Raw genomic sequence first — 24,588 nt, forward strand, 5'->3', positions numbered from 1 at the left:
TGCATTTAAGTTAAAAATATCGTGTGTTTTGTATTAACGCCTGTTTAAGTTGGTTTTGATTTTGTTTTTATTAGGTACATTTTATTTTATAGTTAAAAGTGAAGCTACAAACTGAAAAGTACCATATTGTTGCTCAATTTATCATTAGGATACCTACAAGCAAAATTCCTGTTTTCAGTTTTTTTTTTGCGTTTTTTTGGTATATTTCTAATAAAACATTTAACCTAATAATTGGTTTTTGCATTTTAATATTACCTTTCTAATGATAAGTATCTAAATTAATAATTATTTTACTTTTAATATACTTTTGATATGGCAGTTCAGTACAGCCCTAATAATTTGACAGAAATTGGAAAAAAATCTAAGTGTTTACCCGTACAAAAGAACCAAGCCGAATCTTATATTCTACAGGGCCAAGCGGCCCACCTTAGTAACGTTATTGCATAGTATCTTTGCGTTTCGGCCAGTAAATTGCGTTTGAAGTGAAGCTCTCCGATGGCACACCGGTGACCACCAAAGCCTGAACGGAACAACACCCTTTGGCTCACCGGTAACCCCCGTGGCCTAAACGGAACAACATGCTTTTTCCTTCGGCGTTCAACGTGTTAAAAAAATTAAAACATGTCGACATACTCGAGCTCGTTGATGTAGAATTAATGATTTTTAGAGTATAACAATGCCTCAGGAACAAAAAAAATAAAAATATTGTCTACGTCACTTGTAACATCATACATCCTGTATTTCCGGTTAACACTAGAAGGGTCGGGGAAATTGCATACCTTCAAAGACCGCGACCGTCAAATTGACGGTATATGATAATTACGGAGAAAATATGATTGAAATATGTACCTATGTGTGTCATAAAAACAAAATTACGAATTTTAATTAATGCTTTTAATTAAATACTTTGATTAGTTACATAAAACATTAATCACAAATAATTTTTTTAAATACTTTTTTTACACATTGACCACAAACAGCTTTCTGGCAAATAGTACATAAGTCACAAGTGCGGTTCTTTTTACATTTTGAATTAATTTGACATTGTCGTCTTTTTTGTGATGTAGAAGGCTGTTCTTCTTCAATAGTTATGTTATCCAAACGTTGAAAAGCTGATGCACTTTGTTTTTTATTCACGTACTCTGCGCGAAGTTCACTTACAAGTTGTAGAATATAATTATGACGAGAAATGTTTTCACATGTAACTTGGCGATAAATAATCCATGAATTTATGGCGGCCAAATCTAGAATATTATAGAAGACGTGGACTGGCCATCTTCGTGTACATCTGGTACTTCTCGTCTTGCCCGTCTCATTGTTCCAACAATACTTGTACTTTCAGATCTTAGCTTTTCTGCCAATTTTAGAGATGTGAAAAAATTATCCGTTGTAACGTTCCGACCTTTTTTGAGGTAAGGTTGTAACAATTTCATAACAACATGTTCTGGTAACGACATATTACTTAGGCGCTCACTATCTTTTCCTAAATAAGGAAAACCCCCACACAGATATTTGCTCTCAACATCCACTAATAACCAAAACTTTATTCCAAATTTATCAGGCTTGTTCGCAATATATTGCAAAAAAGGGCAACGTGTTTTCGATGGAAATAACTGCTCATCAACAGACATATTTTCACCAGGAATGTAACACATTTGGCAATTTTCTATAAAATTATTCCATATATCAGAAATCATTGCAAATTTGTCAGTAGATAAACGTGTATTACGCGTGCTTCTCAAATCAAATCGTAAATATTTTATTATTTCTTTGAATCTATTTTTACTCATAGTATTTTTGAAAACTGGCGGACCCCATTCTAAGGACCATAAAATGTCTAGGTCTAAATGGCTCATGTTGTAAGCTCCACGTGCATAAATCAGTCCAATGAAAGCATCTAATTCATCTAAAGAAATTTCCCACGATTCATCTTGACATTTGATACGTGCTTCAGTTTCAGTGCACAACTTTATGCGTCGTAATATAAATTCTTGAATAAAAAGACGCCAAGAAGTAATAACTTTTTTGGATTCTACATACCGCTTTGCATATGGAGTGGGACCTGGGTTTTCTCTCAGTACATTTTGCCGACTTCGACGGCCCGTCGTTCCACCACTAAAACTAGGAATACACGTCCATTCAGTGCCATCACTAGCCACTTGTCTCATACCTATTTCGGGTAATGATGACGTTCTGACTTGCCTCCCACCACGTGTTATACTTCCCGAATGCACTGCTCTTCCGCTGGATCCAGGTCTTCTGCCACGACTTCTACGTATACCACGTTCGCTGTGTAAATTACTGTCCTGCGTTTCACTGTCGAAATGACTTTCAGTTGGAATGTCGGCTTCTGAATCCTCAGATGTAGCACTTTCTTGGTCTAGCTGAAAGTCTTCATCTTCGTTATCACAATGCGTTACTGATAATTCATTTCCACTTTCATCACCTGGGTCATCTTCTTCAATATTACAAAGTTGCGATAACTCTCGTTCTATTTCTAAACTCGAGAGCTGTTTGGAACGCCGATTGGAACTCATTATAAAATAAACACACGACAATTCTCTTCAAATAATCAGTTGAAACTGTAAGTCATGTCAATAAACACAACATATAAATATATAGGTAAGATAAGAAGGTAGAAACAAAACTTTTGTTTATAACACTTCAAAGTATTCAAGTGCCGTCAAATTGACGGCGTCCGGTCTTATTAGGTATGAGTAAGCATACCCCGCATATCAATCATTATTTATTTATTTTTATTAAGTTAAAACTTATACAATCATAAGTTATGAAAAGTCATTAAATATGAATACAAACTGAAATACAGGCAAAAAGTTATTAGCCATCAAAATTATTTTGCCGTCAAATTGACGGCCATGGCCCTTCTAGTGTTAATAAAGTCAGTTGTTGTCACGTATCCGTTGGTTTTATTATAGGTTATGGGAACGCACGCGGAAATAAAATTATTGTGAATAGTGTTAAAGATAGTGATAGTTACAATGGCTTCGAATATTATTTCAACGATCTCAAAGTTGAAAGGCAGAGAAAATTATGAAGATTGGGCGTTTGCGGTCGAGAATTTCCTGATTTTGGAGGGAATGCAGGAATGCATCACCAAGGAAGACAGTGCAAATGATCCTAAAGCAAAAGCCAAGATTATACTAACCATTGATCCCAGTCTATATGTACATATTAAAAACGAGAGAAATACGAAAGAACTGTGGTTAAAGCTAAAAAGAATGTTTGATGACACCGGCTTTACGAGAAGAATTGGGCTTCTACGAAATCTCATCTCGATTCGTCGTGAAAACTGTGACTCAATGGCTCAGTATGTTACATTAATGGTGGAAACGAGTCAAAGATTGAATAACACAGGATTCAGGATAAACGACGAATGGGTCGGCTCATTACTTTTAGCGGGTTTACCAGATAAATTTGCGCCAATGATAATGGCGATTGAACATTCGGGCATAGACATAACGGCAGACGCTATCAAATCGAAGTTGATAGATATGGAAGATTGCAATGATACCAACACTCAACAAAGTGCATTTGCCGCCAAACACTGGCAAAAACAAAAGCAATATAACAAAGCTGCCAACATTGAAAAACCGGATGTGACAAAGTCAAACGTCAAGTCGGCCATTATGTGTTACAAATGTAAACAACCGGGCCACTACAAAAATCAGTGTGCAAAACAAAATAAACAAAAGTTTTCAAATGCTTTCAGTGCGGTATTTCTAAGTGGAACTTTCAATCGCTCAGAATGGTACGTGTCGTGTGGTTCCCGGGTGCCGTGTGGTTCCCGGCACCAATACAAAAAAGAATAGGACCACTCCATCTCTTTCCCATGGATGTCGTAAAAGGCGACTAAGGGATAGGCTTACAAACTTAGGATTCTTTTTTAGGCGACAGGCTAGCAACCTGTCACTAATTGAATCTCAATTCTATCATTAAGCCAAATAGCTGAACGTGGCCTTTCAGTCTTTTCAAGACTGTTGGCTCTGTCTACCCCGTAAGGGATATAGACGTGATGATATGTATGTATGTATGTATGCAGAATGGTACGTAGACTCGGGGGCCAGTAAGCATATGACGCCAAATGAAGATTGGTTATTTAACAAAACTAACATCGAAGCAAAAGAAATCGTCATTGCAGACCAATCGAGAATACCTGTAACATGTTGTGGGGATACACGAATCACAACTATGTTGAAAAACAAGAGCTATGAAATTCCGGTTTCTGATGTTTTGTGTGTTCCAAGTCTCGCGACTAACTTACTATCAGTCAGTCAATTAATGAAGCAGGAAAACAGAGTGTATTTTGATGGTAATACTTGTTACATTCACAATAAAAAGGATCAGCTTGTGGCAACAGCAAGTTTAATAGGAGGAGTTTACAAACTGAACATCAAAAACATTCAATGTTTATTGTCTTCAGTATCAGGGACTGTGTGGCATAGACGCCTAGGACATTTGAACAGTAGTGATTTAGAAAAAATAAAAAATGGTGCTGTCATTGGAATGTCATACACAGAGAAGTCCCAGAATACAAAATCTAATTGCAAAGTATGCTGTGAAGGAAAGCAAACCAGGTTACCGTTTCCTAATGATAACAACAGGAGTACAGAATTGCTAAACACAGTGCATGCAGATGTTTGCGGTCCAATGGAGACCAGATCCATAGGTGGCTCCAAATATTTCTTATTATTTGTGGACGATTACAGTAGAATGACAAATGTTTACTTCCTAAAAACAAAAGACCAAGTGTTTGGATGTTTCAAAACTTATAAGTCAATAGTAGAGAATCAAAATGGTAAGAAAATAAAAATATTAAGAACAGATAATGGTTCAGAATTTTGCAACAAAGAGTTTGAAAATTACCTGCAAAACACTGGAATAATTCACCAAAAAACCAATCCATACACACCTGAACAAAATGGCTTGTGCGAGCGACTAAATAGAACCATAGTTGAAAAGGCAAAGTGTTTGTTGTATGATGCTAACCTAACAAAGAAGTTTTGGGCAGAAGCTGTTAATACAGCGGTATACTTGCGGAATAGGTCTGTTGTCTCTGGACTTAACAAAACACCTTATGAACAATATACAGGAAAGAAACCAGACATCAGCCATTTGCGTATATTTGGCAGTAAGATAATGGTACATATACCAAAAGAAAAGAGAGTGAAATTTGATAAAAAGGCAATAGAATGTATCTTTGTTGGTTATTCTGACAATGTAAAAGGTTACAGATACTACAACCCTCAGAATAATCAGATATCAACCAGTAGAGACATCATAGTGATTGAGGAAGGTAACCAGAATAATAATGTGGAAATAAGGATAGATAACACCATGCCAGATAATATCAAAAAGGAGATTAAGCCAGAAACCTATTCAGAAACAGTGGGAGATATAGATAACATGAAAAAGGAAAATATAGCAAAAAATATAACTCCAGAAACACCAGATGATATGACAGGAGTTCCAGATATGGAAGAACTTCCAGGAGACAAGGCAGAAGTATCAGAGGAAGTTGATGTGTCACAACCTAAACGTATACGAAAAAAACCTGATAGGTTAGTAGTTGGTGTAGCAAAAAGTGATATCAGTGTTAGTGAAAGTGAACTTACCTTAGATGATGCATTAAGTGGAACTGAGAGTTTGCAGTGGAAGCGAGCTATGGCAGAGGAACTCAAATCATTTGAGGACAATGATGCCTGGGAGGTAGTGCAATCACCAGAGCAAGGTACTGTAGTTTCTTGTAAATGGGTTCTTCAAAAAAAGTATAATCCTGATAATTCTGTGCGTTATAGGGCAAGATTAGTTGCTAAGGGTTTTACCCAAAGACCAGGTGTAGATTATTATGAAACATATTCACCAGTATTGCGTCATTCCACATTAAGATTAATGTTTGCTTTGGCAGTGAAATTAAATCTAGAAATGTGTCACTTAGATGTAAATACAGCTTTTCTAAATGGTGTATTGTCAGAAAAAAATTTCATGGAAAAACCAGTTGGTTTAGAATGTAATGATGTTAATACTGTACTAAGGCTTAAACGGGCTATATATGGTTTAAAGCAATCATCTAGAATATGGTATCAGAAAGTTGAAGAATTGTTAAAAACTATTGGTTATAATAAATCTCAACTAGAGCCATGCCTATTTACAAAAATTGATGGAGACTTAAGAACTATTGTTTTACTATATGTGGATGATTTTTTCATATTTTCAAATTGTGTTAAAGAAACTAACATGCTTAAGAACAAATTGTCAGAAAATTTTAAAATTAAAGATCTCGGAAGTATAAAGAGGTGTCTTGGTATGAATGTTAGTTATGATAAAGAAAATGGTATTATAAGTATTGATCAAAAGGATTATATAAATGAGATAGCCAAAAAGTTTAATGTAAATGATTGTAAAACTGTTAATACGCCTATTGAACAGAAGTTAAATTTAACTAAAAGTTCTGTATGTAATAAAAAGTTGCCTTATCAGCAGTTAATTGGTAGCATGATGTACCTGGCGGTCCTCACTAGACCAGATATTGTATTTTCTATAAATTATTTAAGCCAATTTAATAATTGTTTCACGGAAGAGCATTGGAGCTAAAAGGGTACTTAAGTATTTAAAAACAACTAAAGATTTTTCTCTTAAGTTTTATAAAAGTGGTAACAAACAATTAGAGGGCTATGTCGATGCAGACTCGGCTAGTAACCTAATCGATAGAAAGTCTTATACAGGGTATTTTTTCCAAATTTCTGGTTGTGCAGTAGCCTGGGAAACCAGAAAACAATGTACAGTTGCGTTATCTAGTACAGAGGCTGAGTACATGGGGTTGGCTGATTGCTGCAAAGAAGCTATCTATCTGAAAAACTTATTGTTTGAAATTATTAAAGAAAATTACCCAATAACAATATATAATGACAATCAATCAGCAATCAAGCTATCAGGCAACACATTGACTCATCATAAAAGGTCCAAGCATATAGACATCCGCTATCATTTTTGTCGAGAGTGTGTAAACAATGGTACAATTAGAGTTAAATATAAACCAACTGCAGAAATGCCTGCAGATCTTCTTACTAAAGGCCTTTGTAAAAATAAGCATTATGAATTTATGAAAACTTTAGGTCTTGTGGAACATTAATTTTTTTTTTGTTAAGTTGAAGACATTGTTAAGTGGGAGTGTAGAATTAATGATTTTTAGAGTATAACAATGCCTCAGGAACAAAAAAAATAAAAATATTGTCTACGTCACTTGTAACATCATACATCCTGTATTTCCGGTTAATAAAGTCAGTTGTTGTCACGTATCCGTTGGTTTTATTATAGTTGAACATCCCAAAAACAAAAAGTACATAGAGACAGAGATCCCAGGCACAGTTATAACAAAAATTGAGCTAAAAGTATATGAACCTAACGATAGATACGATTTTAATTAAATATTACTCGTACTTACCATTACCCTTTTAGGAACCTTCCCAGTATGATGACAGAAGTATGCAGGAGTATACAGAAAAGGGCTTATAAAACCAAAAGAACTACCGATGCCGACTGCCATCACGGCACGGTACCTACTGGTTTTCCAAAGAGAATCTATTGATCCGCTATTACCCTGCAAATTTGACGCATTTTAGACAAAGATTATCTATTGGTTCACTATAATACCCTGCAAAAGTGACGCAGTTTTAATTGATAAAAATGCATGTACTCATATTTTATTAATACTTGGCCAGGTCTCATTTAGCAAATTTAATAATTAAGATTATAATGACACCTCTCTCCAGATAGGAAAGTAGGGGCTAGTACGACATGTTCATGTTTCAAAGTTTCATCATAAATTACTTATTCCTCCTTATTCCTCTCGGACTTGAGGCTTATCTTGGTGTACGTTCTTCTCAGCTTTGGAATATGATCTCCCCAAGATACGAGATCTTTTCGTTACCTTAGTTCTTTTAAAACACTTATATAACTCTGTCGTGATAATATGTATGTATAAAATGAAGAAAGAAATAACAAATATGTATTACTATATGTTGAACGACAGGTATCCATATGGCGAGAGCAGCAACTCCAGATATTATATTAGTCAAGACAACAGTTATCAAGCAAATCAATAACAGACCGATGCAAAAGCTTTGACTTGTAAGAAATTCAAATTTCTTGCTAAAATCTTGCCCAGCGTCATGGTTTTCAGTTTTAAGCAACAACCCAAACCATAATGCCACGCCAGATCCTGTGAAGAAAAGAGCGAAAAATTATGTAATTCTATACCTTAAGCTTATTTTATAAATTAATTGATTCAGAGCAAACAGCCTAGAATTAAACGGTCTCAGTGATAGGTCGCAAGCCGCGCCTTGGAAGAGAATCCCCGAGTTTCCTTTCCTCGACTTTTACGAAGAAAAGCAGCTAGAACATACTACGGTTTACTTCCCAACCTGACTAGCATAGAGATGTATGAGTAAAGTATTAGTAAATTAAAATAGGTACGTTACCAATTACAAAGAAATAGCCATAATTTGTGTTTTTATCAACAAATCGCCAGAACAATATTGCTGACTCGGGCTTTGTAGGAGGAAGTTGACTTTTTTCTGAAATAAATATAATATTTTATTTGAGAATAACCAAATAAGCTTTTGGCGACAGTTTTAATTTTATCATTTTTTCGATTTTTCGCGGAAAATTTTATCAATGAACTTCATAAGAAGAATCTCAATAGCTGTGAATAAACTCAGGAAAACAATATGATTAGATTTTTCATGTGTTTTTTTTTGTATATATTCAATTTAAATAATTGTATTCAAAAACTTATTTTTATAAACCTGAGTTAAAATGATGAAGTTGATAAATAAAGGTAAGTTTATATAAAAATACTGAATGGAATACATACTTTTAGCAAGACAAACTTTAACGAAAGTACAACTTCTCGGAAGTACGTGTAACATCACTACGAATATTGCAGCAACTGTTGCATCATTTGCCCTGTAAAACATAGATATTGGAGTTAATCTTTAATATCTATACAAATATTATAAAGCTGAAGAGTTTGTTTGTTTGAACGCGCTAATCTCAAGAACTACTAGTTCGAATTGAAAAATTCTTATTGCGTTGAATAGACCATTTATTGAGGAAGGCTTTAGGCTATATAACATCAGGCTGCAACTATAAGGAGCAAAGTAATAATGGAATATGTGGAAAAGAAGGGGAAAATTATTTATCCTTGAGGGCTGCAATGATGCCCAAAAAAACTATTCCACGCAAACGAAGTCGCGGGCACAGCTAGTGTATAATACAAGGTAAGAGAAAACAATTGACCAGCAAAGGGGCAGATAACACGAAAGAAAATTTTTAAAGATATTTTTTTTATAATACCGGAAATAAAAAATATTGGTTCATACTGGATTTTGAATGGAACTGTTATTTTCTTTCAATTTTAAATGTTAAACCTCTAGGGTGTGCTTAAAGTACAATTGACCAATAAACGGTTTATTTGATGCCCGTATTATTTGTCACATGAACCTGTTCATGTGACAATGTGACATGTGCCGTGGTCACCGGCACCAACAAAAAAAAAAGAATTCAAATTCAAAAAAATTATATTATTATAAACTTGGGATTCTTCTTTAAGGCTAACAACCTGTCACTATTTGAATCTCAATTCTATCATAAAGCCAAACAGCTGAACGTGGCCTATCAGACTTTTCAAGACTTATATAAGACGTGATATATGTATGTGAACAGATACTTACGAGCTCCAATTTGGATTAACTTTATTCCATCCAGCTCCACTATTTATGTCTATGTAGCGTCCAAATAACATTGCTAATGCTAATATTTCAAAAATTATTGTCAGCTGAAAAAAAATGAAGATACTTAATTGAAAGCACAGTGTTTTTTTTAACACAATAAAATTGCGTATGACGTGCGCTGTCGCCTTTTTACTGTTGGTTATTATTGGTTCTATTTAATAAACCAGTCCACTTATTAATTGTAAGTTTTTATATTATTTGTACTAACATACACACACATTCTATCTAATAATTCACAGCCAAAGCACCAATTATTTGGCAAAAAAATGGGTAAATATTAATCTCATATTATTGACAGACATTCGGTAAGAAATATATTTTTGAAATTGCCATTACACCAATAGTAACGTCTTAAAATAATTCAATATACAATAATACCTTTTCGTGGTTTGTTATTTTTGATGGGATTTGGGATTTATATTTTATTAAATTCGTTCTAAATAGAGTCATTTTATATTCAGGAACAGGTTTTGCACGTCTGTAGAACAAAAATATTGTTATGTATCGTGAATTAATCTTTACATTCATACAACTGGATGTGATCTTATGGTACAATGTGGGGAACTAGACATATCCAGCCAATAATCTTAGTCATATGGCGAGGTTGGAATACCCGTTAAAACAAGTTTTTAAATCTTCTCTTGTTTCACTCTCGAGGAAATTTCTAAAAATGCTTTATATGTTGTTCTATCCGTGTACTACTAAATTTCATCACTGAATAACAAACATACATATATTCATAAGATAGAATACTTAAAACGAATATCAAAAGTCAGGCTAAGTAAAAGCGTAGGTAAAGAAAATTGATGTACTCATTCCATAAATTTTTAAATATAAAATATGATATCGGTCTACTGATCTAAATGAAAAGAGAAAACTTACATTTTAAGAAGTATGATATGGTAAATGAGATTCAGCACAAATATTATTAGCGCAAGAGGAAGTGCGAAAGCGGTATATCGCAAATAATTAAGCAATTCAGGCCATTGCACGTCCTTAACTGATCTGTAAAATTTCATTGAGTTACAATTTTATTCTTACCAACTTTTCGTACGTAACTGCAATTGGACTTACCCGTAAAATATCGCTCTGTACGCCAGGGTACAGTAAGACGCATGAACAATGACTATACCCCCTGAAAAAGACATAGTTAAGGCCTATATTTGAAGGTTTAATAATGAATCAAGTTTAAGACGCAAATTTTTCCCGTGTTAATTTTTAAGACCATACATACATATAATCACGTCTATATCCCTTGCAGGGTGCACTAAGATAGGACTAAAAATTTGCGGGAATTTTTATTTAGCGAGGGAAAACCCAGGGCATACTCTAGTTCAAAAATGTAAACAATGATAATAATAAAACATTACCTAGGGCACATGATATCTGAATAGAATTATTGATGACATATCTCAACTTTGTGAATTCCGCGGCCTTACCCTGTTGAAAGTAGAGAAATTACAATGTGATGCATTTAAATATTTGTTTAACTTTTTTTTTATTTATATTTTTTACCTGTGCCTCCATCAATATTGGAGTTATATACTGAATTAACGTCGAAGCGACTATAAGTCTGTGGCAAAACATTGACATTAAAAATCCAGCACACGAGCATTTACAAAGCAGTCTGAAATGAAAAGGTGTGTATGTAATTACCTATTTCCTATATAAATTGATTACAAAAAAACCGCATCGGTAACAAAATAAAAAATTAAAATATCCCAAAATTCCCACAGAAACAAGAAATTTTCGTTTAATGGCAAAGTACTAGAGACTAAATAACTAACTTTATAGGCGTAAAGCCTGATTTCGCTTTCCCCGCACACAAGATAGCCAGAATAATCCGTCTATCAAACCCAGAATTGTTCAGCAACAAGTGAAGCATACCAGCTATTATAAATAAAGCTACGCCTTCCTGAAAATAAATTATCATTTACTTCGATTCAGGGAAGTTGGAAACAAATTTGGCTTGTATAGATTAAAAAAAATAAGAAAGGGACATGTTTCTTGAGATTTTCCTTTCAGGCAATGGGCTAGCACCCAGTTACTTTTTTTGTATCAATATCATTATTAAGCCAGCTGAATGGGGCTTTCGAGTATTTTGAATACTGTACACTATCCTATTAGATCGAGTCGAGGTACGTCTGAAAGATTACAATGCAATATAAGTATGTATACGAGTATTGATTATTGTATTCGTTTACAAATGTCATTAAAAATATTCTTCTATATTCTTTGCGATAAGCGACTACGTATATAAAAAAGAACTTACGTTGAAATACATTTTCACCACTTGTACAGTTGGATATAAACCCATCATTGGGAATGCAAATATAGGGATCATCCCAGTCACTTGAATGCTGACTGGTTGGAAGAGAAAAAAGCAAAACATCAATATCCAAATATGGACGGCGGTAACACTCGCCTGAAATGAAATGATAACATAATAAACACGTTCTTTGAGAGTGTGTATTTCATCTACCTATGTAAAAATACACAACTTAATGTATGCACGTTCACAATTCAAACCTATTGAACGTTATCATTTTATACAAACATTCTCTAAGTATCGCAGCGATTTGGTCGAAACAGAGGCCATGTACTCATAGGTTTATTTCTGGGTTAAGTACATACTTAAATAAATATCCTTGATAACCAAATGTTTTGGAAAAAACACCTGCACTTAACAACATACTTAAATATATGACAATCTAAAGATACCTTTATAAACAGGATAATAGAGGACAGATGAGAGACAAGTCGTGTAAAAACCTTATTTTTATACCACTCTGTATTGAAGTCATAGGCACGGATTCATATTTGATTTAAATGCGTATTAATATATAGAAATCACTTACGGTTTTCAAATTTAACTGCCAGGATAAAAGCAGTATGGGGACTAAAACTCCAAGGATACCTCTAAAATGCTGAATGACTATATTTTTCACCCTTGGAATAAATCCTTTGATTGGCGTTTCAGGTGGCTTACCCTTTCTACATAAAATATATAGATTATAATAAAAAATATTTTTTTTTTACTAACTGACTGCAAGAATAGAAATGTATCATAATATCAAACAGATATATTATTGTAAGTACGAAATATCGACAGAATAATTTAGGACTTTTTATAGATAGATCTAACTATTGACGAAAAATCAATTAAAGGGTGGGTAGATTGATGCAATATTTTACTTACATAAAAGCCAAAATTCTGAAAAACAAAAACCAATATTAATTCAAAATAGAGTATTATTCGGTAACTTCATCTTATCTAGATTGTGCCTTCATTGTGTGTGTGATTGAAACTACGAGTATCATAAATAAGATGTAAATATCAGCGAAATTGGCTTATGTATTAAACTTTCTTGGCGTAAGTTTTCTTCATACTCGTGTCATAAATATGTATTGTTGGCATTAAGCTTGCTCTCTTTTCTAAATGAAGTTAAATAAACTTAAAGGTATTTCTTTTTGGTATAAAACATATCAATATCAACTTGACGGCCACTATGGCGCAGTGGTAGTGCGCTTGACAGTGACAATGGAGGTCGGGTTCGAATCCTGGCCAGGGCATGAGGAGAAACAAAATTTCTCTGATTGGGGCCTTGGGTCTTGGACGTTTATCTATATAAGTATTTTTTTTTAAATAAATTATCGTTGAGTTAGTATCTTGTAACACAAATCTCGAATTTACTTCGAGGCTAACTTAATCAGTGTAATTTGTCCCATATATATTTATTATTATATTATTTATTATCTAAATATACTCACGCTCCCATATTGAAAGACGGTTGAGGTGTTTTCTCTTATGCTAATTTATCAAAGTAATTTTCAAGTGTTTACTGAAAAAACGAAGAAAACCACTACATCAACGACAACACATGTCAAGAAAACAAAATGTAATCCACGGGTTTTTGTTTTTTAATTAGAACACAAATTTTTCAAAAGGCCAGTTTTTTAGGGTTGCCGTTTTGGCACAGATTAAAAACCGTTACTTAATATTTATATGTCTGCACCTTTTTACACAGAGCTTTGATTTTTTTTATTGCATACAATCACATATGTATACTTTTTACATTTCTTTTTGTACGTAACGTAGATCCATCCATACATACCTACATATACTTATAAAAAATGTGAAAGTTGTTTAAGTCCGTTTTCACGTTAGAACCACTGAAAATTTGTATACGTACAGTGTCAATAATATGGAGAAGGAGATACTTTTCACACGGGCGAAAGCTAATAATGTATGTATCGAGGACACTGATTGATTGGTCTAAAGATTCGAAATTTGGCATTTAGGTTCCATAAATAGTCATTGCGAGGATTCTACAAAATTCCACGGAAATCAGCTAAAAGTTCTTTACGCAGAGACTTGGGGTGTGAATTTAAAAGCATCCTTTTTAGAGTGTACCTGTAATTCTGAGGGGAATCAGCCGTTCTTTTTCCGTTATTCAAGCTATTACTGTCTTTTGTAGGTTATCTAATTCTGATAAAGATATAGTTTTAACAGCAGCAATGATTTCTCTAATCCTTTTTTCTGGTGGTTGTGCAGACTAATACAATACACCATCGATGGCTTTACTTAAGAATATAAATGAAATCGTTCCCTTGCTCACAAAAGTACTTAGTTATGATAATAATAAACTCTACAGACAAATGGCAGTGTTTATTTATTTAAGGAAATGTAACAATTAAAAACTTCATAACATAATAATTCACGTACCTACTCATCAGTTCGTAAATTCGAAAGACACTTCATAATGTTAGGTACCCATATCTACCAACGTACAGTTTTTAGTCTACATGTAAATAGTACGAATGCATTGTCACTTTTTTATCACTTATCGATATGCTTTTAGACTGGAGGTAAGCCCGGTGTCTTATATCAAACGGGCGTTGTTCTTCTAAAGGGGTCGGTCCCAACTGCACGGTCATGGCGTGATGGCTGTTGGTCTTCGTGTCCCCCACCCCTCGCACCAGCACCAAACGTCACCAACTCCTCCTCACGAGATGGAGGGGGCGGTTCCACTGTTGAAGTATCTAGAAACCTTCCACTAGCTACAGATGCTTGTGATTGAAATATGGATGCACTCCTTAATCCACTAAGCGTGTTAGCACTTTGTGGCACATCCTTGAACTCTTCAAAGTAATTATCACAAGCCGTCGGCCTTGGCGCTGCTGGAAAACCATATAACGTTGAAGACGACAAGTCTTTTAATGAGCCTGAGCTTAAATTAATTCTTCTATGTTTGTGTATCGAACAATGTGGAACATCATCCCCATCGAATACAAACCGCCGTCTTTCTCTAGGAGTGGCGGCCGATGACCCCGTGGGTGGGTACGTGTCTCTTTTCATAATCCTTCTTTCCAACAAAGTAGAATCACGTTCTCTAAAATCTGAAAAGGCATATTCTCTATCCCACGCACGACAATCAGCTTTCGCCTTTTCGGTTAACTCTGTTATCCAGTCTTTTTGATACCATTGTAAAAATAAAAATATTGCCGAGGTTCCTGCGAGTTCAACAGCCACAAATCCACTTAAATATAATCCAAAGGAATATCCATAGCTGTATGACATTCTAGGAACGTTGAATATGGTCATGTAACGCAGCTTATGGCCAACTTGTGATTTGAATACCGATATGTACATGACGATCCCCGTCAACATGATGAGCCCTGAAACCGAAAAGTTTTAATTTATATTACAAATAATTCCATAAATTATTTTTACTGTTCGAAAAATGCTGTAATATAATGAATACAAGGATTGTTTACTTGTACAATGAAATTTCTTACTAAATAAACTATATACTATAATACATTTGAGTTAGAACTCCCGTTAGGTTAGTTAGTTTGAACTAAAAATTTGCAGGCCGTTACGATCAATATCAATATTTATTCATCTACTATTTGTTTTGGATATTTCACCATGATCTCAGGTGTGTCCAGACATCTTTACCTACTTACAGGGTGATGAGGACGCAACTGGAACTATCCAACTATCTTCAACCGTTTTTTTATCGATTTTGATAAAACATGTTTAAGAAAACTTGCACGATAATCACCTACATTCAGTCAGAAAAGTATCGGGAATGGATTATTTATTTATGGTTCCAAATTCAAATTTTTGTTTTTTTTGTTGTTGTTAGATTGGCACAACTGTTTTCCATTTTGGCGCGGAGTTTGAGTTGCATCTGTTGTTTACATTAAATACAGTGCTATTTTTAGTTATATCATATCTAGTTTGTATTGCTAATTTCATAATGGATAAAAACATCGAACAAAGAGTTTGTCTTAAATTTTGCATTGCCAATGGAATATCGTGTTCGGAGTCACTGAAAATGTTACAGAAGGCTTACGGTGAATCGACTTTATCAAAAACTCGTGCTTATGAGTGGTACAAAGCGTTCAAAAGCGGTCGGGATGTGATGGAAGATTTGCCTCGCTCTGGTAGGCCATCAACGTCTGCAACTGAAGTTAACATCGCAAAAGTGAAGGAAATAGTGACTGAAAATCCTCATTCAACTTTGAGAGAGATAGCCACCGAACTTTCTGTATCTCACGAGTCGATCCGTACCATTTTAACTAATAATTTGGGTATGAAACATGTTGCCGCTCGGCTAGTCCCAAAAGACCTGAATTTTTTTCAAAAACTCAATCGCATGAGAGTCGCTGAGGACATGCTAGAACGAGTCAATTCCGACCCAACATTCATGAAACGCATTGTTACTGGTGACGAGACGTGGGTTTACGAGTTTGACATGCAAACTAGTCAACAAGCTTCGGAGTGGCGCCTTCCAACTGAACCGAAACCGAAAAAACCACGCCAAAGTCGTTTAAAAGTCAAAGTCATGTTGACTGTTTTCTTTGACTATCGCGGTGTTGTGCACTCGGAATTCTTGCCGGAAGATCAAACGGTAAATAAGGAATATTATTTGAGTGTTATGCGGCGTTTAAGAGAGCAAATCCGACGAAAAAGGCCAGATTAGTGGAAAGAAAATTCTTGGATTTTGCACCATGATAATGCACCTTCGCACAAGGCCATCATTGTGAACGAATTTTTAACCAAACACTCAACAAATACCATCGAGCAACCACCATATTCACCAGATATGGCTCCAGCCGACTTTTTTCTTTTTCCTAAACTCAAATTACCACTTCGTGGCACCCGTTTTCAATCGGTAGAAGACATAAAAGAGAATTCGCGGCGAGAACTGACCTCAATTCCGGAAACAGCGTTTAAAAAATGTTTTGATGATTGGATTATTCGTTGGCGTAAGTGTATCGTTTCTAAAGGAGCATATTTTGAAGGTGATAAAATAAATTTGGATGAATAACAAACAGTTTGTGTATTATTGATCTTTTCCTGCTACTTTCTTGACAGAGTAGTATAACTAATTTGAAATCGCTTCATCCGTTTGTAAATTACGATGCCACAGACAGACAGATAACAATTTATGACACCACTCTCTTCCGGTCGGGGGTTAAAAATATTTATTTCATGACTTACCAGAAATAATAAAAAGCACCCCCGCTATAAAGGTGCAGAGTCTGCGTCCCTTCACACAGTGACCTAGGACGCAGCATAGTGATGCCACCGCCTGCGTAATTACAGCCAGCAAGAGCGGCGCAGCTGATCTTGTCACGACATCTGAAAACACGTTAAATTCATCGTATAATCAAATCATAATTCTTGTAGGTGATGGGCTAGCAAACTGTATTTTCAATTGCATCAAGCCGTTGAATGTGGTCTATATGTCTTTTCAAGACTGTTGGCTCTGTCTTCCCCGCAAGGGATATAGACGTGTAGACGGATATATACGTATGTAGGTGGAATTATTTAAGCAATTGTTATATTTTTAGAATTCGTTAGGTATATCATCACACCAGGTGTTGGGGATGTCCAAGAAGGTTTTTTGAAATATTTCTTTATTTTTTATGTCATTTTTTGAATAGTGTTTTTTTTGTGTGTTCTTGTTTGTCAGTGGAAGTAAAGACCGTATTTTGCAATCTTCCGTATTTTATTTATTCCTGCCGCTAATTAGGGGCATTTTTGGGAACAGGGAGAGCTGCAGGGTCTACCGGGCAAACAGATCCATAACACCAGGTATAATTTAATATAATTATTAAGATAGAAATCATGATTGTTTTATGGAAAAAACGATATATATGTGGATGAAGTGAAGGAAGTATGCAGAGATCGTGGCAAGTGGAAAGATGTAGTCTCTGCCTAACCCTCCGGGAAAGAGGCGTGATTGTATGTACCTATATATGTAAAAACTATATAAGTTTTTGCTCTTAGCTTCGCAAGCTTTAAACAAAAATCCTATTATTCCCATGAGACCTTACAGGACAAAGTAACTTGTGTAACTGAATTCAAAATGTTTAAATTAAAGCTTTGTTAACGTTTTGTGTTGAGAAAACAGATAGATGGAGAACGCTCCACTTAACTCAGCCAACAAGAGTCAGCTCTTAAATATAAGAAAAGAAGACTACTTTTATTAAAATTAAATTTATTTTATAAATATTTGAAGCGCCCTCCATTACAATTATATGCTATAAAATACAAGAACAACACTGAAAAACTGGGTAGTGCTTTTATGTTTCACGCTTTTGAATATAAAATGTTTTCTAAAACAGGCGCCAGATGGCGACTGAGGCTAACAACGACCTTTTATATCATGCCGCCCTTTTTGGCGTAGTGGCTTCGAGGCTCTGTGATCTTCACGATGAAAAACAACCTTTTTTTGTTTGGCCTGTGTTGTGTTTTTTATTTAAATAAAATACTTATAATTGTTCGTTGTTGGTCTCAGTCGTCATTTCATATTGTGACTCAGAGATGGCCTACTTCTTCTTCGCTATGGAGGCCGACATCACTATTACTACATACGAGTAGTACCTATATAGCAAATTCGCTTTCCGCGTCTACCCTATGTCTGCTTGTATGTATGCTTAGATCTTTAAAACTTCACAACGATTTTTTTTTTAATATAATTATTCACCAGGAAGGTATAAATGTTTCCCGTGGGAAGCCGATGCGGGACACTACTTTAATATAATACAAGTTTAGACTTACATGGTATTGCAGTTGTAGAATCAGTAGAATCGGCTGAATACTGAGAGAGTGGGAAATATGGTATATCTAGACATCTGTATACCAGACCTCCGGCTGAAATAGAGAACATTACAGTATGACATACCTACTTAAAAACCAAATTTTTATTAATAATTTGTATAAAGCATGTCCACAGTTATACCGACGTATTTAAGTAAAAGTATTCAAGTACTTTTATATCTTTTAAGGGGTGTTACAATTTATCGGAATTTAGGACAACGAACAGTAAACAACAATTCGCAAATTTTCCTAACGCGTTTTTTTGTTTTTGTTTTTACAACAATTTATTTATAGCTTAAATTAAAATTTAACAGTAATTTTATCCTTAGGGATAAAATTAGCGAGGCCATGAGTCGAAGATCCACAAAACAGATGATGGAACATAAAGCGAGGTGACATGGCGTGAACGAACCCATTACTAAAGCGGCGATATATAATGAAGGAAATGGACCAGTCATAAAGTGATGGACACGGGGACACATCGGCGGATGCAAATGAAATAGAAGTAGGACGAACGCGGGACGAGACTGGAGTACAATGCATTTCCCTAGAATGCTGCGGAAGCGACGACGTCGCATTGTAAACGGTTGCACATGAGGAAGTTTCGTCCGCTATTGTGAATGCGGTTTTATATCGATCGCAAAAAATCATGCGATGCATTCGGTTGGATATTTGTTTTCAATTCGCAAGATTATCTGTTATTTTTGGAATCTTTCTTTCTGTCACTTTATGAATCAACTTGAAAAATGACTACAATGTGATGTTTGGGATACCATCCGTTTTTATGAGGGTGTCTACATTAAAATTATTCGGCTTGAAAGTTTTGCCAAAAAAATAATTACAAAGTCATTATGATAGTTGTGAATGCTAACAGTATGTCTTTTAATTGCCCTTATAACAAAGGAATAGATGGAGTAAGATGGAGTATCATTATCATTTGACTATGTTTCCAGTTACATGTTTAGCTGAGTTCGCTAGCATAGGGAAATTTAGGTTAAAATAAACTTTGATGCATCTATTCGTACTTTTTTTTTCTTAAAAATCTTTTCCATTCTTTAAATTAGATATGATTATATAGGTGAAGTGAAATATGATTTTAATCGGTTTAGTCAAAGTTTATCAAAAGCGTGCATCGAGATATGAGATTTTTACACCATAAATTGAATACTTACGATCAGTATGACATAACCTCCACAGCCCCGACACCGTATGTTTCGCGACAAGGCTATGCCGTCCGGTTCCATTGAAGGCGGGATTCAACATGTTTTCTTCTGTATGGAGCCAGTTGTTTGTCGACACTGCAACCAGTACAGCCACCACTGCGGTGCCGGCGGAGAGGGGGGTGAGCAGCCAGAGGCAAGCCACGGAGGAGTCCACTTGGGCGACGAGGGTCGGTGAGGGGGGTGATGGTCTGGAAATGAGAAAATACCTAATTTGTTTATTTTTTTAATCATAAATTAATATTTGCTATCGAAGCGTGCAGAATGATACGTTATTACAACATAGTTGAATACACAGGCACATAACGTGACTTTATCGATTGCAGGATATATATCACAAGTTAAAGCTGTAGCACGTATGGATTTATGATATTGAGATTTAGAGATTGTGACGGGTAATCAGCCCATTGTCTGAAATAATAATTCCAAGTTTATTAGCCTCTTCCTTCATTTACTTTTACAATGTGAATGGAAAAGGCAGCAGTTGTTACATCGTATCAAATTCGAACTGCATTACATTTCCATTTCTGCTTCAAAAGTTCGTTCAGAATCTGCTATATTTGTAAGATTCATCTTTCTTCATCGATAGTTTTAAGAGAAAACGTAAAAAATAGGGATGCTGAAATGATTTATATTAAAACTTCGGATAGTCTGAGAGTTACGGCTTAGCGTGTCAGCGCGTAAGCAGTAACAAAATATTAGACGGAGAATATGAAGGCAGAGATGATGTCTTATAAAATTGAGGTTTATTATTTACATTTGTAAAATATTGACTTCATATGAATCTAGAACCGCATCGTAGAAGAAACCACAGGCAGTAAAGCAAGCCGTTGGCAAAATTCCAGCATCGGCTATGTAAGTTGCTACCATGTATACTAACATACTAATAAGGTGATATTTTTAATGCTTGCATTTTGCCTCATAACTCTAAAAATTTTACAATCTTGATAAATAAAATTTTTCACATAACATATCATTAAAATCAGTATAGCAGTTGGGAAAGATAATACACATAGGCACTCGACACTGATCTATTTTTGTATTTACCTGGGCGGGCGGCGGCTTGCGATGGCGCCACTGAGCGTAGGTGCTGGCTGCGCGCGCGCACCGCGTGGCAGCGAGGCGTGTACACACTGCGCACCCCCGCCCCACATACCTCCCCGTCGTTTCACTGAAAAACCGAAAATTTATTGTTATTTTTACATTACATTCTTACATTCATTCCGGAGCGGAAGACAGAGACTACATATCTCCACTTGTGACGATCCCTGCTTACTTCTTTTGCTATAATCTCATTCATCAATCTTTGCAAGCTCGTCGGTAAAGAGGGTACACTTGACTTGATCTTTCACATAAAGTAGGAACTCTCTTTAAAAGATCTGTATATGATCTATAAATGTAAAGACACACTTGCCTTGAATTTTTACTTAGTTAACCTGCTCTCGAGATCAAAACAAATCCTTCACCACTATAGATTCAGTAATACTGTAGTACCCAGTCTTAGATTTGGATACAACTTACAGATGTACAAAATCCTTACTTTTCACTCAATGTTCATAAAAAATTTCGGGATTTTAATACGTTAGTTAAACTTACGAAGAAATCTGATAAAATTCAGCAATTAGGTACATTTCTGAACAATTATTGCAGAGACCGTCCGACCGAAATAAAGATATTTCTGAATTATATGTCTGACTGTAAATTAGAACAAAGTTTATAGCCAGCTAGACGACGATAAAAATATTTATACTGAACTAAATTTAAGAAATACAATTCCGTTACATTTGTAATATAAAACAAATGATGTGCAGACAGTATTTGGTTTCGTGGGTTCATGAATAGTGTATTTATCGGTATTCAAGGCATGACGTGAATCGGGGTCCTTTTGTCATACCGCTAAACAGAATTTCTCGGCTCAGGTACACATTGATATTCAGAGGTCGCGTCCCTTGCCGAAAAATTCTACGCAATGTTGCCGTCAGCTATCCTTAAGTTGCTATTTCACAACCAAATGCCTTTATAAGGTGAAGATGTCTTAGAAAAGTAAGGTCATTTTGGTACCTTCCTTAATACAATATTGAATAGGAAGTAAATACATACATTCATAAAATCACGCCTCTTTCCCATTATTTCTAGGAAGTAAATGTAAGCAAATATTAGAAATTCTAAGTAATTTGTAAATAGAACTTTATTTAAAATAAATATATAAATAATCTTAAATATATACGGGACAAATAACACAGATTCAGTTAGCCTTGAAGTAAGTTCGAAACTTGTGTTACGAGATACTAACTGCACGATACTTTATTTTAGAATAAAAACTTTTTTATAGATAAATATCCAAGACCCAATTATCGTTTCTCATCATGCCCTGGCCGGGATTCGAACCCGGGAACTCCGTGGTCACAGACAAGCGCGCTACTGCTGCGCCACAGAGGCCGTCAAAAATAATTATTCCAATAAAAGCTTACATTTGATTTTCTTGATTCTTTTTTATTTATAATTTTTGTATATGAAACGAAATGTCAAAGCTCTCAAAATAACAATGCTTATCAATCTACAACGTTCATATCACATAAGGGGATCGATGTACACCAAGCATTTGAAATTATATATAAGGGTGTGAGTAACAAAAGTGTTTTTAAGCCAACAAAATGAATAAACTCAACATTGGTCTACCTTTTTAACTCGATGGCTGGGTAAATGAGCACAAATTAGAGGAAATTGCGGACCTCTAATGAAATCGTAAGCAAAAGTTCGTCTGTTTATACGACATTAATTAAATGCTTGAAAGGATTCTACACAAATTAATGATGGAATATTTCATAACTTATTTATAATATTTCATAACAACGGAACCGTTGAACGGTTAGTTAAGGTGCCTTACTCGTAAGCGGGTTCGAATTTAGTTTGATTAAGCGGGCCGGCTCTAATGATAATTAGATATTACGAATATACGTACATTCGTATCTTCCATTCCTGGTTTGTAACATATGGAGACACCAGGTTCCATTGGTGAGGATCAAAAGGCGACGAGGAGACAATTCAAGAAAACAGCGTATTTGGATGTATTCAACAGCAAATTAATATAAATTATATCAATTTGTTCCTACGGTGAGGATAATCATCATAAAGATTATTGCACTTTCAAGCAACAATGATCAAGACAGATAGAGTCATTTGGAGTATCAACCTGACTAACCCGAACGTGGTAACAGGCGAATTTAAAAAAATTACATACAAGGCTAAGGACATACTAAATTGAATTCTCGATAAAATCAGCATTAGCTACAAAAAGTGCACAAAATGGGTAAAACAATAAGGCACATCGTGACGAAATTGCCAGCAATATCTCCGCCTTTTACACCAAACGCTCGCGAATACAAAGTTTGTAATAGTAATGACCGCGATAAACGGAGCTATTAGCCATAATCACGAGCCGCGACGCTCCAAAGACAAGTAGTCATCTCATCACATCTTACAGAAGTTATAAAACTCATTTGGAATTGGGGAAATGGTGTTATTCGTTATCGCACCCCGTGATGATTTAAAAAGATTAAAAATGTGGATTTGTTTTTCGAATTTCCAGGCCACTTGGGTAAGTGTGGGCACGATAAAACTTACCCCAGGTAAATGTTTTTGGGTACTTTATTATGACCACTAAAACTCTCTGACATTCTTTACAATGCAATACTAATGATGCGGCAATCTTGTTTTGCATGCATTTTGAAAGCTTATAGCCGTAAGACATAAGAAAAAATCTCTAGGTAGCCTGCACGTGTTCAGGTGACACAACGTGTTCTAATCATGATCTACGCTGAGTTAATATCCCCATAAACTCCCTGTTTACAAAATAAGGTCACGGGGCATAAACAGTTATTACTTACCTGACTATTCTACTCTTATAGATCGCAAATTGTACAAACTAAAATTTATCTTTCCTCTCATGGGTCTACTGGAAGAGATTTCTTTTGAAATGAGTAGCACCTTTGTACTAGATTTATTGTAATAAATGCTCCTGTATATAATTTTGTGTCCATAAATAAATAACGTTAATATAATGTTGAAAATTTAAAGTGAAAACTGAGAAACAAATAATATTAAAAAAATACATGTTATTATATCTTTATCCCTAAGTAGAGTAATACTAAGAGTATTAATTAGAGTCCAACAGTCAACAATCTAGAAAATACTCGAAGGCCACGTTCAGCTGTTTGCTGAGATTAAAAATAGTGACAGGTTGCTAGCCCATCGCCTAAAAGTAGAATTCAATTAGCCTTCTACAATCTGTTCGGGATAATAACCTGAATTTAAAAAAAACAAATTTAACATGTGCAATGCTTTGTTAAAAAAATTACAAGGGGAATTTTTTTAAATACGATATAGCATACAGCGTAAATATTTTGCATGTAAACAATACATTGGCCCTCGAAAGTGT

The 24,588-nt window shown here is 35.0% G+C and overlaps 2 protein-coding genes across 2 annotated transcripts in view; both read right to left on the reverse strand.

Annotated features, from left to right (window-relative positions):
- Window positions 1-8,501: 8,501 nt before the first annotated feature.
- Window positions 8,502-13,591, reverse strand: LOC106141265 (protein I'm not dead yet). The gene is made up of 12 exons (XM_060946894.1): window positions 13,584-13,591; window positions 12,671-12,806; window positions 12,085-12,237; window positions 11,600-11,727; window positions 11,304-11,439; window positions 11,183-11,252; window positions 10,887-10,947; window positions 10,695-10,817; window positions 10,191-10,290; window positions 9,753-9,856; window positions 8,910-8,985; window positions 8,502-8,594 (listed from the first exon to the last, which is right to left on the reverse strand). Exons 1-12 carry the CDS (start codon window positions 13,589-13,591, stop codon window positions 8,502-8,504), a joined length of 1,188 nt encoding a protein of 395 aa, XP_060802877.1.
- Window positions 13,592-14,602: 1,011 nt separating this feature from the next.
- Window positions 14,603-24,588, reverse strand: part of LOC106142437 (uncharacterized) — a 41,995-nt gene continuing 32,009 nt past the window's right edge. Inside the window, exons 2-6 of the mRNA XM_013344186.2 lie at window positions 21,198-21,321; window positions 20,103-20,341; window positions 18,892-18,984; window positions 17,326-17,466; window positions 14,603-15,491 (exon numbers count right to left, since the gene is read on the reverse strand). Coding sequence (XP_013199640.2) covers window positions 14,701-15,491; window positions 17,326-17,466; window positions 18,892-18,984; window positions 20,103-20,341; window positions 21,198-21,321 — 1,388 coding nt within the window. The 3' untranslated portion in view covers window positions 14,603-14,700. The remainder of the gene's footprint in view (window positions 15,492-17,325; window positions 17,467-18,891; window positions 18,985-20,102; window positions 20,342-21,197; window positions 21,322-24,588) is intronic.

The sequence above is a fragment of the Amyelois transitella genome, chromosome 12, assembly GCF_032362555.1.
Source record: "Amyelois transitella isolate CPQ chromosome 12, ilAmyTran1.1, whole genome shotgun sequence".
Taxonomy (NCBI): domain Eukaryota; kingdom Metazoa; phylum Arthropoda; class Insecta; order Lepidoptera; family Pyralidae; genus Amyelois; species Amyelois transitella.